This window comes from Sus scrofa, chromosome 15 (genome assembly GCF_000003025.6).
Source record: "Sus scrofa isolate TJ Tabasco breed Duroc chromosome 15, Sscrofa11.1, whole genome shotgun sequence".
Classification (NCBI taxonomy): domain Eukaryota; kingdom Metazoa; phylum Chordata; class Mammalia; order Artiodactyla; family Suidae; genus Sus; species Sus scrofa.
The window spans coordinates 131256802-131276489 of NC_010457.5; the positions used below are offsets into that span (position 1 = coordinate 131256802).

The window sequence follows — 19688 nt, forward strand, 5'->3', positions numbered from 1 at the left end:
TGAGTGAACTTCTCTCTGCTGTACAATAAGCCCGTGTTACTCATGTATTTTATATACAGTAGTGTGTATATATCAATCCCAACTCCCTAATTTATCCCCCCCTGCCACATTTCCCTTTTGCGTAAACATAACTTCGATTTCGAAATCTTTGAGTCTGCCTTGGTTTTGTAAGTTCCATTGTATCGTTTCCATTAGATTCCACCTATTGGTGATCTCATATGGTATTTGTCTTTCTCTGTATGAGTCACTTCACTTAGTGTGATAATTTCTAGGTTTATCCATGTTGCTGCAAATGGTGTTATTTTATGCTTTTTATGGCTGAGTAATATTTCATATATATATATACATATATATACATATATATAAAATGGCTGAGTAATATTTCCAATATATATATATATCTCACATCTTCTTTATCCAATCTTCTGCTGATGGACATTTGGGATGCTTCCATGTCTTAGCTATTGTAAGTAGTGCTGCAGTGAACATTGGGGTGTATGTATCTTTTTGAATTGTGGTTTTCTCTGGATAGATGCCCAGGAGTGGGATTGCTGGATCATTTAGTAGTTCTATATTTGTTTTTTTTTGGTTTTTTTTAGTTTTTTTAAGGAACCTCCATACTGTTCTTCGTGGCGATTGCACCAGCTTATGTTCCCACCAACAGTGGAGGAGGGTTCCATTTTCTCCTCACCCAAGAGAAGACTTTAATTAGGGAAAGATTAGTGTTGATGGGGAGAGATGGGAAACCACGGAGAGACAGTGCGCATAGGAATGAACCCAACCGCTTGGGTCCACTCTAGAATAAGAAAGCTAGAAAGGGTAATAGGAGAAAAGAGATACATCATTCCTGAAAATCAGACAAACAAAACCCCCCCCAAGACCTGAAAACAAGAGATGAGGAGAGAAGCCCAGAAAATCAAAGCGATGAACAGCTGCGAAACCGAGCTATGTGGAGGTGGCACTGTGGGCAAGACACTGGGAAGGAGAGAGAAGGGGAAGAGGTGCGAGCAGATGGCAAAGAAGCAGAAGGGGACTGTGTGGCCCTGGGGAGCCCCACTTGGTGCAGACATATCACTTTCCCGTCAAGCTTGGCACACATGCACTGAGGTTGGTTTCTGATCTCCCTCCATGGTCCATCATGTCCTTGTTTCTCTGCAGTGACCTGTGATTCCAAAGCTCCTCAAATAACTCACCAGGGAGAATCCAAGGAGGGGCTCAGCCTATCACCAGCAAAGGGAGTAGGTAATTATGATCTAAATTTCCATTTGCCTCAATAAATGGGGGAAAAATCTCCTTCTCTCATCTTGCCATTCTCTTCTTCATAATCGCATACATCCAAATAAAGTTGTGTCCATTTTCTGCTTGTTTGTTTGTTTGTTTGTTTTTTCAAAACTGTGAGAGACTAAGGATAGAAATGAGCCGAGTTAAGTAGGGCGAACCCCTCCCCCCCCACACGAAGAACGTAAGGAGACAGGATGAGCCAAAGGTAGGCTGGGGCCCCAAAGCAGAAGTGCCTAAGTGATTTTATTAAAAGCATGCGAAAATCCGGTTGGGACCCTGAAACACAGGAATGCGTATCAGACAGGAGCATCTTCCATCCCAGTGGTGAGTGTCCAAGTTAAAGTCGCTCCATGTGGAGAGTGGTACCCATAACATACTCAGAGTGGTGATGCTCTCCCTGGCAGCCTCAGCTACTCTCAGGTAACAGAATGCACCTCAAGTGCATGCCTTCATCGAATTCATTCATATATGTACCCAAAGAGATTTATCCCAGAACCTTCTCCATTTGGATGTCAAGAGCCGACCAAGGTGGTCTGGGGCAGGGACAGCCCCCCACCTAGGAGATACTTGAGCTTCCTGTGTCTCCTGAGTTCTTTTGTCATGATTTCCCCATGATTTGTATACTGAGAGCTCTGAGGGATTTTGTTCCTTTCTGCAGAGGACAGCAGTACCTGTTGGGAGACCTGCAACGAAGAAGAGCCCCAGGAGGCCTCAAACTCCCCACCAAGACATGGCCCAGGTAAGGAAGAAGGATTGTCAGCCCTGGGCTGCAGGGTGTCAGGTGTCTGAACTCAGAGCTGAACAGCATGACCCTTGTGAGGAGAGATGTGTTACTTCATGTTGCAGTCGATCAGAACTAAAGAAAGGCAGAGGTTTTTCCTTCACACTTTTTATGCTTCTTTACACCAAAGGCTCAATATTGTGATTTTCGCCCTCTGACACCCCTTATTTTCTGTAAAGAAATAAATATTTATTTTACTGTTCATTGATAATAATCTTATCCTGTCATAACCTTAGAGAGGCTTCAAAAGAAACATGGTCCTTGAGATCTCCTTGTCAGAAAGAAAGAGCAGTGGACTCTAAAGCCCACGTTATAGTTTTGGCTGCATATTCTTCATCAGGTTGTGGATTATACTTCACTGTTTTTAAGGTGTATTGAAGTAGAGTTGATTCACAAGGTTGTGGTCATCTCTGCTGCACCACAAAGTGATTCAGTTATACATGTACACACATCTGTTGTCTTTCAGATTCTTTTCCCACACAGATTTTCACAGAATATTGGGTAGAGTTCTCTGTGCTATATAGCAGGTCCCTGTTGGCCAAATGAATCTAAAATCAGTTATGCTAATTACCTTTTGCAGTTTTCAGGGGGTGCATATGCCAATCTCAAACCCCAGCCCATCCCTCCCCCCTCCTGCACCCTTTGGTCACCATAATTTTTTCAAAGTCTGTGAGTCCGTTTCTGTTCTTCTGGTGCTTTATTCTTTTTGAAATACTTTGGCAAATTAGATTTCCTCTCAGCACTTTAGGACTTGGCCAAGAAAACAGTTATTATCCCTTCTTACAGATAAGGAATGGAAGTGCTCAAGAAGGATGCTCATTCTTCCCCGAAATCAAAGTAGAAGGAAGGGCAGAGACCCATGTCCTGAGAATCTCATTGCAGGTGGTGGCTGTGTGAGGCTTGTAGGGGGGTCAGTGTGGCCACATGGTGGGAGTCCAAAGGGGACCTGCAGTTTCCCGGGAACAATAGAACAGAGCCTGACTAAACCAGAGAGCCTTCTACTTCTCAAATAAAGGATGTCAGCAGGGAGGGAAAGAGGTCCAGAGAGACAGTGAGGGAAGGAATGGATGGATCCTACTATAGAGATTGGAGAGACCTGGACAAATAGAGCTGGAGAGAAGTAGCAGAAAAGAAGACATCAAGATCCTTATGGAGGAAGAAATGTAAAGATAAGAAACATCAAGGGAGTAAAGCTGACAAAATCAAAGGTGCACAATTATTCTCCTAGTGCAGAAGCAGAAGTGTTTACAGGCAGGTCTATAAATAGGAAACTGAAAAGCAGAGAGCAGAAGAATGAGGTGAATGAGGTGGAAACAGGCAGAAACAGGGTTCAGGTGTTCTCAGGTGTGGTCCTTGGAGCAGATGTCCCACTGAAACCCGAAGACGGAGTTCCTGTTGTGGCTCAGTGGGAGCGAATCTGACTAGCATCCATGAGGACCTAGGTTGGATCCTGACCTCATTCAGTGGGTTAAGGATCCAGTGTTGCCATGAGCTGCAATGTAGGTTTCAGACGCTGCTTGGATCTGACATTGCTATGGTTGTAGGCCAGCAGTTACTGCTCTGATTCAGCCCCTGACCTGGGAACCTCCATATGCTGCCAGGTCAGCCCTAAAAAGACAAAAGAAAAAAAAAAAAAGGGAAAAGACATCTCTTGTAGAAAGTTGCCACTTTCTAAGTACAAAAGTTAGTATCACACTGAGAGTACAAAGAGGAAATGGAAGTTCTGCCAGTGGGAAACTGTGACTTTGGACAAGCCTTGACAACTTTGTCAGGATAAGCCCATGACAAACAGCAAAGAGGCCACTACATCCAGTCCTGAGTATGAATAGCGTCTTACACGTAAGTGGAGTGCTGTGCTCATCTGCCAAGCAGAGACTGAAAAAAAAAAAAAGATTTATGGTCAATGACATGAAAACAGTTGAACACAGGTCATGTATTAAGCAAAATGATTATCTTTCACAAATTGATTAGATGGCAAAGTGTCCTCATGAAGGTTTTGATGAAAGACCCAGGACAAAATGTGACCACATATATTTGCACAAATTGGTTACTGTGTAATGGACCCCCATCTGTTAATCAGCTACAGCTTGTGGCAATGCTGGACCTTTAACCCACTGAGCGAGGCCAGGGATGGAACCTACATCCTCAAAGATGCTATGTTGGGTTCTTACCACACTGAGCCACAAAGGGAACTCCAGATTAGCTAGCTTTAAACGTGGTTAGTGATGTAAACACTCATTGGCCAATTGGGATGAATCTAAAATCAGTTATGCTAATTACCTTTTGCAATTTCTGGAGGGTAGTTTTTTCCTGAAGGGATAAGATCTTTTAACTTTATTCTTAGGGCTAAACGTAGAAAAATAAAAGTAGAAAAAGCAGAATGAGGTGCAAAAGATGGGAAAACATGGCTCTGTCTGATCTCAGGTGTGATTTTTGGAGCAGATATGCTTTTTTTCCAGAAAGCATTTCCTCTTAGCTCAGATAATCAGTGTGCAGTATGAGAGTGCTAGGAACTCTTCCCTAATCACTGTCTCAGGATCTCTGGACAGTAATTTTCTTGTTTCTCTTTAGTATCTGACAAGCCAGAAGATTTCCAAATGAATACAGAAGGAGATTTAGAAGAGTTTGCTTCTAGCCCACTCTCCTCTAAAGGACAAGGTAATTATAAATTTTTAAAAAATGAAATGAAGGTCTGATAAAAAAGATGATAAAGGAAAAGACTGGAGACTGAAAGGAAGAGACAGTTGTAGGAGGATCACGGGAAGATTTAAAAGGAAGACGTAGAAAAGAGGGAATCAACACGGGTTCAGAAAAGAGGATGGATGGGGAAATGCAAGGTCTTCATAAGTCACGATTTTGGCCCAGGAGCAGAGCTACCAGCAAATGGAAGTGAGAAGTGTTCCTGTGTTATGTGCTTTTCAAAAGATGTGCCAGTAGATCCAGAAGCAAGGAACCAAGCTAGTGGCGTGATGGGTAAGGTTGCCTGAGGGTCGTGGGGCGGGGATGTGTCTACTAGTATCACGGCCCCAGGTAGGTGGTGGGAGGGGGTCCACTCCATCCTAGTGTCTTGAGCTCTGCATTTGCCAGACCCTTTGAGAATAACAGGGAAACAAGTGATCACTATAAAATTGTGTTCAACAGGGTGCACCACGTTGATTATATGTGGCTGATACAGTAGAAACACACTCATAAAGATGGCCGCCATATATTATTTATTACATCCATATATTAATAACAAAGCCTTGTGATCTACAGTATTTTCTGACCCTGCCACACCCAGTCTTCAGTGGAACCCAAGTCGAGAAGACATCTGCTGGTAGATATTAGTGTCATTTTGTCATAACCTTAGAAAAGTCTCTGAAGATAACTAGTCCTGGCACTTAATTGTCATGTGGAAGGACTTCAGATCAACTATTCTTAATCCAGTGCTTTTTTTTTTTTGGTCTTTTCAGGGCTGCCCCTGTAGCAGATGGAAGTTCCCAGTCTAGGGGTCAAGTTGGAGCTGCAACTGCCAGCCTTTACCACAGCCCCAGCAACATGGGATCCAAGCTGAGTCTGCGACCTACACCACAGTTCACAGCAACACCGGATCCTTAACTCACTGTTGGAGGCCAGGGATTGAACCCTCATCCTTATGGATGCTAGCCAGGTTCATTATTACTGAGCCACAGCGGAAACTCCTCCAGCACATATTTTTGATAGATATTCTGCAGCATGTTTATATAATGATTTCCAATAAACCTTTGCACATAAGACCTGATTTAATCCTAACAAAGTTCTTCAGAACTAGACAAGTATCTGAGTAAACTGAAGTATATAGGTATTTAAGAGTATTTTTCAAAGTCTTACTGAGAAATGAAGGAAGACCCAGGGCCCATCCTGAACTCCCATTTCTCAAATTTAGTGGGTTTATTTCCTTCAGAAGGAAGAGAGAAGTGATAATCCAAACATCTTCATAAATTCACGCTTTCTGCAGTATGAATCATCCTAAGATTTGTATTTTTATTTATTCATTTTTGTTTCTTCACCTCCTATTTTGTCTAGCTCTTGTGGATAGTAGAAACACCTCCACTTTGGGAAAACTCAAGAGGAAAAGAAGTAAGAGTTCAGACAATTTTATTTGCTTTTGATATTAAAATGAGTCTTTAATTCCAGTTTCATCATTATTATTTATAATATTAAGTTTTACTAATTTAAAGGCCCTACAAAGATGCCTGTACCTTATTCTCTGGAACCTAGAATCTGTTATTTTACATGCAAAAGGGATTTTACAGATACAATTAAGACAGAGACCTTGAAAGGGGAGAGTATCCTGGATTATCTGGTGCACTTAATATATTCAAATGAGCTTTAAAAAGTAGAGAACTCTTCCTGGCTGTGAAGGGAAGAAGAAATGATTGTAGAAGGTCGTCACAGAGAGATGCGATACTCCTGGCTTTGGAAATGGAGAGGAGGAACAAGGAATATGGGTGACTCGTAGAAGATGGAAAAGTAAAGGAAATAGATTTTCCTCCACAACCTCCAGGAAGGAATGAAGGCCTTACTGAAACCTTGATTTTAGCCCAGAGAGGCTCTTGTCAGCCTTCTGGCATAACTGTAAGATGAGAAATTTGAACTGTTTTAAGCCACTGAACTTGTGGTCATTTGTTATGATAGCCATAAGAGAGTAAAACAGATTTTCAGTTATTTGCAGGGTTTGTTTTTGCTTTTGTTTTTGGGTTTTTTGTTTGTTTGTTTGCTTGTTTGTTTGTTTTGTATTTTTAGGGCTGCACCCATGGCATATGAAGGTTCCCAGGCTGGGGGTCTAATTGGAGCTACGCAGCTGCTGGCCTACACCACAGCCACAGCCACGCCAGATCCTTAACCCCCTGAGTGAGGGCAGAGATTGAACCTGCAACCTCATGGTTCCTAGTCGGATTCGTTTCTGCCGCGCCACGACAAGGACTCCAGATTTTCTGTTATTTGAACTGGAGTGCAGCCATGGCACATTCCTAAAAATGTGGAAGTGGCTTTGGAATTGGGCAAAGGAAAATTGGGTAATAACAAGAATTGTAAGTAGAATGGTAGAAATGTCTAGATTGCCTTGAGCAGTTTGTTAGTAGAAATGTGGTGCTAAAGGCTCTGCTTGTGATTCGGGCAGCATCGTGGAAAGAGTGTTTGCAGAAACAGGAAGGTTAAAGGTGTCACTGAAGAAAGGAAGGAACACGTTTTTGGAAGTTAAAGGAAACAGCATCCTTATTATATAATGGCAGAAAGCTCAGTGAAATTCTGTCCTGCGGTTATGTGGGAAACAGAACTTTCTGGATCAATAGCTAAGGCGATTTCTAAGCACTATGATAAAGGTGCAGCTGGTTTCATGTTGCACATGTAAATTCTGCTGCTGTGAACATTGGGGAACCTGTGTCTTTTCGAATTAGTGTTTTTGTGTTTGGATATATGCCCAGGAGTGCCATTGCTGGGTCATTTGGTAGTTCTATTTTTAGCTTTTCGAGAACCACCCCCCAAAACGGTTTTCCACAGTGGCTGCACCAACTTTCATTTACACCAACAGTGAGTGAGGTTCCCTTTTCTGCACAATATTGCACAAATTTGCTATTTGTGTTCTTCTCCATGAGAGCCATTCTCAAAGGTGTGAGGTGATGTCTCACTGGGTTTTGATTTGCATTTCTCAGATGATTAGCGGTGTTGAACATCTTTTCGTGTGCCCGTGAATGCCAGCACTTTTTTTCTTCATGATTTGAATGTCTTTTGTGTCTTTTTCTGTATTCACAGATCTGTGTCCGACACAACTCTGAAGTAGAGCACCAACACTTTTTTCTTCATGATTTGAAAGTTCTTTTGTGCCTTTTTCTGTATGCACAGATCTGTGTCTGACTGCTGGTCTGTTTATTTTTAATGTGGTACCAAGCTGGTTTAATCATACTTTAAAGTGAAAATTTCTATTCCTACTCATTATATAAGTATATTTTAGCCAAGAAAAAGTAAAAAATATATTGAGAAGCAACAGAAAAGTAGATCCCAGAAGTTCAGTAATTCTAGCCTACTCACTGTGCGTGAATTTTAGAATCAATCAAAATTTCCTCCAATATGTCCCTAATTCCATTGGAACTTTGAAAATACATTGAATTTGGAGATTAATTTGGGTAGAATTGAGGTCTTTACAAGAATGAGTTACTCATTTATTCAGATCACCTTTTATGTTCTTCAGCAATGTTTTAGGGTTTTTATTTATTTTTTTATTTTTTAATTTTATTTATTTATTTTGTCTTTTTGCTATTTCTTTGGGCCGCTCCAGCGGCATATGGAGGTTCCCAGGCCACGGGTTGAATCGGAGCTGTAGCCACCGGCCTACGCCAGAGCCACAGCAATGCGGGATCCGAGCCACGTCTGCAACCTACACCACAGCTCACGGCAACGCCAGATCGTTAACCCACTGAGCAAGGGCAGGGACCGAACCCGCAACCTCATGGTTCCTAGTCGGATTCGTTAACCACTGCGCCACGACGGGAACTCCTGTTTTAGGGTTTTTAAATAGATCCTGCCCATTTTTACTTTTCTTGTCTTTATTGAGCTATAATTTCATATAATGGCATCCATCACTATTGAGGTATGACTGGATAAGTTTTAACAAATGTCTGTGGTCGTGTAAATGCCACCACAATCATCACTTAGAACATGTCTGTCATTCCCAAGAGTCCATTTATGTCCCTTTCTTCTCCTTCTAGCCCTTGACAACAGCGGATTGGTTTTTATCAGTTTAGGTTTTTTAAAAATAAAATTTCATATAAAGGAATTTATACAGTCCATAGTTTTGTAGTGTCTGGCCCCTTTGATTTAGGATGATGCTTTTGAGGCACATCCACGTTGGTGTGTGTGTGTCAGTAGTTATTCCATTTTTGTTGCTGAGAAGTATCCCGTTATACGGACATACCACAGATTGTTTATTTACTCACCTGCCAATAGATGTTGAGCTGTTTCCAGCTTTTGGCTATTTCAGATAAGGCTGCTTGTACATTTCTTAGGTAAATACCTAGGAGCGGTACTACTGAGTAACTTGAATGTACGTGCATGTTCAGCATTTTAAGGATCTGCCTAAGTATTTTTCTAAGTAATTGTACCTTTTTACATTTGCACCAGCAATGCATGAAATTTCCAATTATTCTACATACTCACTAACACTTGGTATTGCTAATCTCCCTAATGTTAGCCATTTTCATGGGTGCATAATAGTATCTCATTGTAGTTTTAATTTGCATTTCCCTAATGATAATGGTGTGAGCATCTTTCCTTACTTATTTGCTGTCCATAAATTTCATTTGATGCAGTATCTGTTCAAAACTTTTGTCCTTATTTAACTGGGTTGTCTATTTTTTAGTTGTAAAATTTATTTATGTATTCTGGATACAACTCCTTTTTTGGTTATATGCCATACAGTCTGTGGCTTCCCTTTTCATTTTCCTAGCAGCATCAAAAAGAAAAATTTTTTAAATGTTTTTTGAAGTCTATCAGTGTTTTTCTTTTATAATCTGTAATTTTTCCATCCTATATAAGAAATTTTGATTCAGGTCTTATATTTTCTTCAAGAAATTTTACGGTTTCAGTTTTCACATTTAGATCTGTGATCAGTTTGAGTTAATTCTACATGTGGTGTGAGGTAAGGATTGGTTCTTCTTCTTTTTGCATGTGGATAGCCAATTGTTCCAGCATCATTTATACATTAAATCAATTACTTTGACACCCTTGTTTAGTCGTGAGCCACACGGGAAGTCCTTGACACCCTTGTTTAAAGTTAGTTGCTCATATGAGTTTAGTCATGTTTCTGGACTTTCTTTTCTGTTCTTTTTATCTATATATTTTTATGCCAACACCACACCATCTCAATCACTATAGCTTTATGATAAGTTCTGAAATCAGCTAGTGCAAGACTTCCAATTTTGCTTTCCTTTTAAAAATAGTTTTGGCTATTTAAGGCTTTACACTTTGAAGCTTCTTCGACGTTTGAGTTCAGCCACTGTCAAGATCATGCCTTTGTCCAAAATGCCTACTCAGCTCTAGCCATGAGTCCATGTTCTAGGCCACCTGAAGGAAAAAGAGTGAAGAGTAAAAGATATTTTCCCTGGAGGTCTATCCTTTTTTGTGGAGAAGCTTTCCAAGGGCTCCCCCTCCTCGCACAAAAATATTCTGCTTTGATCTTCCTGGTCAGATCTTAAACTGGTGGCCATGCAGCTGAAAGGGGGGTTATAGACTATGTATTTTGTCTGGACACACTGACATCTCCAACAGTGCAGATATTCTGCTAGGAGTGGAAGATGAATATCTGCAACATAATATGAAGAATTGACCTCATCAATTCTTTAAAATTTCTTGAAAGTTTCTTTGCATCCTAATTTATGGTCAATATTTTTCAGTGGTCTATGCTGCTTTAAGATAGTATGCATTGAACTATTTGTTGGGATCTGGTTTCTTCCCATATACATATTCTTTATCAAGCACAACTTTCTTGTTGAAGTCTTTTAAATTAAGCTATATTTCTTCCACCAGGTTTAGATATGGTGAGTTCTCCCACTTGACTGTGTCTTTGCCAATTTCTCACTATTCCTCCACAATTCCTCACTCTGTTGTTTTACTGTAAATACTCTGAGGCTATCCATGACTGCATAACCTAGTGGATTTTTTCCTTTTGTTATTATAATACAATGTTCCTCTTTATCCTTATTAATGCTTTTGACCTTAAGGTCTCTTTATTCAGGGTGCTGATAGTGTTAGGTGAACTTCTACATTTTTGATATTTTTACTCACTTTACATTAAGCCCTTTTTTGCAGCTGTATTTTATGCCTCTTTTTTTTTTTCTTTCTTGGCTGCCTCCCCTTCCTCCCCCACTTCCAGCATCTGGGGTTCCCAGGCCAAGGGGTTGGATCTGAGCCAGGATTGTGACCCACACTGCAGCTACAGCAGCACTGGATCCTTTTACCCCACTGTGCCTGCATCCTGGCTCTGCAGAGATGCCGCTGATTCCATTGAGCCACAGCAGGAACTCCTGGTTTATGCCTCTTGTAACAACACCTAGCTTTTTCTAATCTTCTCTGATAATCTTAATCTTGTAATAGTTAAATTTCATTTGTTTACATTTATTGTTATTCCTGATATATGTGGACTTATAACTTCTGTATCACTAATCGCCTTTATTTTTCTGTGTTTTTATGTCTCTTTCCTACTTTTGAATGGATTGAAATACAATTCTATTTATTTTTTCTGCTGGTTTGGAGATTAGAGATAAAATTTCCATAATCTCTTTTGCCAATCCCCAAAGATGACAAAGATCTTAGCATGGATTCACTACATACTGACCATCCATCTCTACCATTTAGCCTTGTTGTTTCATATTTATTTTAAATTTTCATTTATTTATTTATTTATGATTTTATTTTTTACATTATAGTTGGTTTACAGTGTTCTATCAAATTTCTACTGCATAACAGAATGACCCAGTCACACCCACACACATACATACATTCTTTTTCTCACATTATCCTCCATCATGTTCCATCACAAGTGACCAGATGTACCACAAAGTTTGAAAATACTATGATTTTTGCAGTTGATATTTACCTAAAAATTTAAAAATAATTTTATGTACTCATCACTGTTTCTTCGAGTTTGCTTTTTTATCTGGCTGAATTAAATCCTTTGGTTCTTTTAGTGAGTGGTCTCTCAGATAATCTTTTTAAGTGTTGTATGTGCAAATTTTTCTTTATTTTGACAGAATTTTTCAGCAAGCTTAGAATTCTAGGTTGACATTTTTTTTTTTATCTGCACAGTGATGTGTTTACTACATCGTCCTCTAGAATTTGTTTAGTGACTGATGAAAAAAAATCCTCTTTTATTGTGATTGTCATTTCTCAGTAATTAATCTGTCCTTTCTCTCCAAAAACTCTTTCCCAACACTGAGTCACGGAAAGTTTACACTTATAGAAAAGCTGAGTGAAGTTTACAATAAAGTCCAACAAAGATTCACAATTAATATTTTCCTGTACTTGCTTTATTGCATTCCACCTATCCATTTCTCTATATATCCACTAACCCATCTTCAAGTTTGAAACATTTCAAAGTTGCAGATATCAGTACACTTCTCCCCAAATAAGTGTATGGTTGGTGAGTTCTAATAAATGCATTCTCCAAATTCTTATCAGGATACAGAATGTGACCATCACCCTGGAAACAATCCTTATGCCCTTTCTGGTACCTCTTTACCCTTCACTCATCAGTGGCAGCCATTATTCTTATTTTTTTCATGATAACTTAACTGACTTGCTTTAAAACTTTAAATAAATGTGGTTTACTAAGGAGGGTACAAGGTATGACAGTACCACATTTTGTGTATATTTTCTTCTATTGATGGATACCCCCAAGTGTTTCGTTTTTGGCTAATGTGAAAAAGCTGCAATCAAACTTTTCATTCAGAAGGGTCAGATACCAGGGGAGCAAAGGCATTTTCATAAGATATAGCCAGAATTAAATCTGAATCCCCTAGGGACTCCAAGCCTGTGCCCTCCAGGCAGGTTGGGGAAAGGATGGTGCATAATCCCCAGGAATGTTCTAACAGAATCCTGAAATTTCAGAACTGCCCTATATACTACCATTAATCTCCTACCACTTTTGTCCTGCTCATTATCCAGGAAGGAGCTGATCCCTTTCTGGGGACACCTGCCTTCAGTGACCAAAGAAACTTACAAAAGTGTGTGGACAGGAGACGTGAGGGATGTAGGCTAGACAGTCAGTGCATTGTGAAGAGTTTTTTTGATAAAGGATACATCCTTGTCAGACTGCAGTGGTCCAGGCAGCCAGGCTCAAGCTGCCCATGAGTTTCTAGGGTCACAGTGGTGTGGTCAGAGTCAGCTGGTCTATAAGCTGAAGAGTAGACCACGTTGAGGCACTACCCATAGATCCAAGAGGGGCTTAAGGCCTGGTCAGTGTGCCAGGGCCAGGCAGAGGCAAAGCCCTTTGTGATGTGACTCCCCCCACATAGGACAAATGGGTCAGATTCTAGCAGAAGTCACGAACCTAGCAATCAGCCATAACCCCTGCATCAGAATCATAATGTCAGCTTCCATCAGTAGAGACCGGGCATTTCCATGAGGAGCCCAGACTGGTCAATCAGCACCATAGTTTCCCCAACCACTGCCCCAGAGCTAGGTGTCCCTACTCTGCCAGTCTGTGGTTTTCCATGTGGCAAACCAAGCATGCAGTTGTGTGCAAGAACCCAGTCATCTGACTTCTGCTAACTAGAGGCATGATCACATCCACTTTTGGTTCTGCCAAGCAGGCTCTGAGTTGCAGCCACAGCAGCCCAGTGGACTTTGACCGTCTCAGCTAAGCATCAGGACATGGGGTGCAGGTCTGTGGGGGAATTTTGGTGAACTGAAGACCCCAGCAAGGCCAATATTTGCTTTAGGCTGTGAAGTAGAATAGAAAGCCAAGTGCCATTGGGTCCAAGTCTCTCTTTTCTTTTTAAAATTAAAGTATAGGAGTTCCCATCGTGGTGCAGTGGTTAACGAATCGGACTAGAAACCATGAGGTTGCCAGTTTGATCCCTGCCCTTGCTCAGTGGGTTAACGATCCGGCGTTGCCGTGAGCTGTGGTGTAGGTTACAGACGCAGCTCGGATCCTGCATTGCTGTGGCTCTGGCGTAGGCTGGCAGCTACAGCTCCGATTAGACCCCTAGCCTGGGAACCTCCATATGCCGCTGGAGCGGCCCAAGAAATGGCAAAAAGACAAAAAATAAATAAATCAATAAAATGAAAGTATAGTGATTTGCAATATTGTTTTAGTTTCGGGTGTACAATAAGGTGATTCAGTTATATATGTACATATATCTGAATCACAAGGTTGTTACAAGATACCAAGTATTGTTCCCTGTGCTGTCTAGTAAATCCTTGTTGTTTACTTCATATACAGTAGTGAGTATCTGTTAATCCCACACTCCAAGTTTATCCCTCCCCACTTTTTTCCCTCTGGTCACCATAAGTTTATTTTCTATGTCTATAGGTCTCTTTCTGTTTTGTAAACTGATTTCATTTGTATCACTTTTTTAGATTCCACATGCAGGTCACATCAGATGATGTTTGTCTTTGTCTGTTTCACTTCACTTGATATAATAATCTCTAGGTCCATCCATGTTGCTGCAAATACCATTATTTCATTCTTTTTTATAGATGAGTAACATTCCATGGTGTGTGTGTGTGTGTGTGTACACAATGGAGTGTTATATATATATATACACACACCGCATCATTATCCACTCATCTCTTGATTGCTTTCGTGTCTTGGCTGTTATAAGTAGTGCTGCTGTGCACACTGGGGTCCATGTGTCTTTTGGAATTAGAGCTTTCATCCTTTCCGGATATATGCCCAGGAGTGGGGTTGCCGGATCATCTGGTAGCTCCTGCAGTCTTCAATATACAATTTCCACTTGAAGAGCAAGGCCTTTTGGCCCTTCTTGACTTGTAAGTCAGGACTGAGTTACCAGCCCAGTGCCAGTGGTCTTCCTACTGTCACATGTTTTCGTATCATTCACGCAAAAGCGAAACACAACACAAAACCGACTGTGACTCTTTAAGTCCTCTGGGGATTCCAGGTCCTATATTAAACATAAGTAATAGGATTTGTGTTATAACGGTAAGAGTACAGAGATTATTTAATGGCAACTCTCTACATCAAAGTTGAGAGAATGCCTCTCGACGTCAGCGCAGCATATCATCCATGTGCACACTTAAATTTACTTAAAAGCAAAAAAGGAACACATTGACATATAACCACAACAATTAGCATTCAGTCTAGGATGCCAGTGGGAGTTTATTTTCTTTTTGCTTTTCAAGGGAAGGTCATCTCCTATAGTCTCCCAAGTCTATGCAGAATAAAATATAACTCAAAATCAACCTTGTACTGCTACACTGGTAGTTAAGACATTTGCCCCATTCTTCTGAACTTAAGTCTGAAAAAAATACTTGAAAACTACTGGTATATAAGGGTTTTGGAATTACATTTACCACTCTGAATAATTAACTTTATTATCTCTTTTTTTTTTTTAGGAAAAAAGAAAAGGCATTCCTGGACAAAAATAAAAGGGGGAAAGTGGAGAAACAGCTATCAAAAACAGAAGCAGCGAGGTGAAGCATTCCCTGCTGTTGTGTTTATAAGGCACTGCTTTCTGGATTCTTGCAGCTTGCAGTCTCTTGAAGACGGTGAAAGTTTCCTAGCTACTATGTCAGTTAGGATATAGGTCAAGACACTGTAACAAAGAGGCCCCCAAATACAGTGGCTTCCACAGAATAGTTTATATCTCAGGTGTGTAAAAGTCTAGAACCAAATGCCACGGGGCTGATAGGAAGACACAGCCATCCTCAGAACATGGCTTCTTTCCTAGGTCAAAAGACTATTATTAATTTGAAGAGTTGCTCCAAAAAAAGCTAAATGAATAAAGCAGACTGTGTGTGTGCATGTGTGTATACACATGTGGTAAAGAAAATATACATATAAGCATATATATATTTGTGCAGATATGGTTTTGTATCTCTTTGGATTTCTATTTGTGCCTATTTATTGATCTATATAAAGGGAGACATAGAAATAAAGAAAAATCAATGTCAGTATAGCCATAAAAAATTTGTACTTGGTCTTTGGAATATAGCTGATGTTTATATTTTTACTTGTGTTTTTTTAAAGGTATGTGTGTATATTCCAAATACTAAACATGTTCAACTATTGTAATGAAAAAATGTTATTTAAATTGTAAAATATGCAGAGTTCCCATTGTGGCTCAGTGGTAACGAACCCAACTACTACCTAGGAGGACTTGGGCTCGATCCCTGGTCTCACTTAGTGGGTTAAGGATCCGGCGTTGCTGTGATGTGTGGTGTAGATTGCATACACAGCTTGGATCTGGCATTGCTATGGCTGTGGCGTAAACTTGCAGTTACAGCTCGAATTTGACCCCTATTCTTGAGACTTCCATATGCCTTGGAAGCGGCACTAAAAAAAAAAAAAAAAAAAAAGTAGTAAAATATGCAAAAAGAAAAGCCTAGGAGGGTATTTTGGAACAAGTTAATTGTGGCTATCTCCAGATGGTGATGTTTCATGCATATTTTCTGAGTTTCCAGCAAAGTGCATATATTACTTCTAATTAGACCCCTGAGTCCTGTTTATTTCAGTAGTGGTTTAAGGAACTCTTTTCCTTTAGACAATGAGGGCTTGACTTCATTTTTCGCATGACTTCCATTTTTGAATTAATAAATCTATATAATAATATTTTATAATCCAATTAAAAATTAATTTCACCAATCTGTACATTTCATGTTCTTGCCAATTTACATTGCTGCCCTATTAGTGAATGTTGACAGTTTTATTTATAAAAGGAAAAAAAGTGGTTGCATCCATTTTAAAATGGTTATTTTTCTAAACACCAAACATTTGGATTTAATCATTATAACACTTCTTTTTAATTAAAAAAAATTTTTTTATGACCTCACCCATGGCATATGGAAGTTCCCGGGCCAAGAGTTCCTGTGTGACCTATGCCACACTGGATACTTTAACCCACTGTGTTGGGCCAGAGATTGAACTCATGCCTCTGCAGAGACCCAAGCCACTGCAGTTGGATTCTTAACCCACCTTGCCAAAGCAGGAACTCCCATCGTAACATTTTTATTCAGGTCTGTGTGTCCATAGATAAGTTCTAAACCATTTTTCCCCAAAGTATAATGAAATCTTGTATGTAATTTTTTAAAATTTTTTCAAATGATTTTCATCATCCCTCATGAGTAGAGAATGCTCTGATCACCTGCTTGACATCCCTGGCTATAACTTCCCTTCTTGTCTGAGCATATAGTGCAACGGCATTCAGAATTCAAACAAGTATTCCTTTACTTGCTTTTGGGGGGGATACTTCTGAACTGACTTCTATATTTTCAACGCATATTCACTGGAATATCAATACATTTTATGCATTTTTACAATTAGCCATAAGGTACAGTATTGTACATTGTAATGTACGGTTTATAAAGCATTTTTGAAAAACTTTAGCACTTGATCTTCACAACAACCCTATGATGAGCTGGAGCAATAGTAGGTCTATTTTATGGAAGAAGAGACAGGGACAGAGTGCTTTTCCTGGGGCTCTGGCTCCTAGATGGTGTTTTGTCCACTGTATTGTACTCTCATAAAATTCCTCCCTTGCTTTTGGTCTCACATGTCAGCCGCTCATTGCTAAACTCTTTATTTCCTTCTGCCTAGACCCCGACAACAGCACTGCTGCTGGCCAGCTGGTCGTGAAAAGAAAGAGGGTGAAAATGCATCTGGAGGACCCTGCCAAGATTAAGGGTGAGAGGAAGTTTGTGCCACTGTTTTTTACTTTGCCCTGGGAGTCGATAGAAATTTTACTAATGTTTTGAGGAACACAGATCCTCCTTAAGTTTTTACTGGTCAGGCATAACCATGAATGTGAGAGCCATGAAATCTGGAAGCAAATCCATCTGGAGCCAGGATGATAAACTGCATTTATATCATAGCTCTTATTTGCTCAGGACCTAATTTTTTCCCCTATGAGTTTTATTTGTTTTTCATGAAAATTCCTTTACCTTACAATATTGGTTTTTTTTTTAAATGGCTAGACTTTATAAATTATAAGCAGAAAGCAAGTTAATTCTCTCATTGCCTTTCAAATCTACTTTCTAGATGGGTTTTTCCTGTCTTGGGCAGGTGATAGAGCTTTCCTATTCCCTTTTCACAGGAATAAGAGTCTTCTTCCATTGAGAGTCCTTTCCAGCCTGGCATTAAAACTTTGGTATTTTCTCTGACTTAGAGCAGCTCCCCTCCTTCAGAGCAGACCTGAGCAACTTTGGTCTGGAAGACCTGCAGTGGGGAGGTGACATGATCAGCTCTTCTCTTATTCTCTCTTTGCGCTACTCCTACTCATGAGCTGCTGGTTTGACCCCATTTGGGATTGGGGAAGTGAATGAAGAGGAGAGATGGCTTGTAGAGGTATCTAACCTGACAGGCATAGCCATGAGGTGACATTGGATAAGGACAGTGCAGGATCCCTAGCTCTTTTCTCCATGCACTGCTTTCATCACCTCCATGGTGAGGGAAGACGTAGAGTGAAGAACCAGCCTGACTTTTGGGGGAAGGAAATATAGGCTGGTTATGAGTGAAGATCCAGGGCCACCATAACCTATTCCACCATTACTTTGTATGGTTCATATGGGTTCAGTGCTTTGCCTTTGGATGGGGGGTGTCTGGCAGTAGGGCAACCAACTCAACTCAGTTTGCCTGAGACTTTCCAAGTTCTGCCACTGAGAGTCCTTCATCCTGGGTACTCTTTAGTCCTGAACTCACTGGGGCAGTTGGTCACCCTTCTTGGCACTAAATGAATTGTTCTCAACTGTTGGGACTTAGTACTACTGAGATCTTGATAAAACAGTATGAAATTTAAAATTCTGTGACATTTACTTCTAGATGTTAATACCAACCACAACAATTTTTTAAAAAAGAGAACCTTAAATTATAATCTGACTGCCACAGTATTGATTAGGGTTTGTTATGAGGTTTCAGTGTTATTAAATGGGTATGACAGCCTAGGGACACAGAAATCATTAAAGCCTGCCTTGTTCTGCCAATCAGTTTTGAAAGTAAATATAATAGTGCTGTATTATGAATTAACAGGCTTCAAGCTTCAAATATCATTATATCAGAAGCTCCAAAGACAAGAATGGACTTCAATGTATTTCCTTTTTCTCTTTACAAATATTTAGACCTAACAGGTTTGATGAAGGGTAAATCCAACATACCTGCTAGCCAGGAAAGATATAAGCAGAGAGCGACAGATAGAAAGCAAGAAAGAACTCTGTATTTGCTAGACCATCTAAGATTGCGATTAGGGCTTTAGTGCCAAGCTGAGCTGGAATCTATGAAAGGCAAGAATAAGATGCCTGGATCTCTTCTCATTGAGCTGTGAGCATGCATCTTTAGAAGAGGAAGGAGACAGGAAAAAGAGACAGAAATATCCTTGTCTTCCAGAGTATTCCACCACTTTGGCACCTTGGGTGAGAGCAGAGGTGAGGGGTGCCTCAGAGAGCCATATGTGGGTAGATATGGCTCCTTAGCCCATGGCTATTAACATCCGCATCCTCTACTTTCTTACAAGTTTATAAATCTCTGCAGACCTCTTGTTTGAGCTCCCATTATCTTGTAAATAATAATAGGGTGATACTTTGCAAGGCTGTGACTTTTCTGATCTTCTGATAAGGTCTGATTATCAACATTTTCCCATGGGGCCATTTCGATCTTGAAGAGATGAAAACCTTCTCAGTTAACAGTTTAGTCTAATGACCGGAAAGTAAGATTATGTTGCAAAGAATGAGTCCACTGTGGGTTTGACTGAAGGAAAGAGCCTTTTTACTTTGCATTCTGATACATGCTCACCATCTGCTTAGAGTTTACAGCACTTAGGAAGGAGCTGTCTGGAAAATAGTTCTTCGTGAAGTCTGTATGACCCTACCCAGCACCACCAGATGGTGGTCACTGGATGGGGAGTCACTGAACACAGAAAAAAGGAAGTGAATTTTTCTCTGC

At 40.2% G+C, this 19688-nt stretch overlaps 1 protein-coding gene across 9 annotated transcripts in view; it reads left to right on the forward strand.

Annotated features, from left to right (window-relative positions):
* SP140 (SP140 nuclear body protein) overlaps positions 1–19688 on the forward strand; it is a 66868-nt gene that overhangs the window by 31497 nt on the left and 15683 nt on the right. For all 9 annotated transcript variants that reach the window (XM_021075644.1, XM_003133706.4, XM_021075645.1 and 6 more), the window contains 7 exons: positions 1159–1242; positions 1940–2020; positions 4634–4720; positions 4928–5035; positions 6107–6160; positions 15152–15229; positions 17352–17438. In XM_021075644.1, the coding sequence (XP_020931303.1) occupies positions 1159–1242; positions 1940–2020; positions 4634–4720; positions 4928–5035; positions 6107–6160; positions 15152–15229; positions 17352–17438 (579 nt within the window). The remainder of the gene's footprint in view (positions 1–1158; positions 1243–1939; positions 2021–4633; positions 4721–4927; positions 5036–6106; positions 6161–15151; positions 15230–17351; positions 17439–19688) is intronic.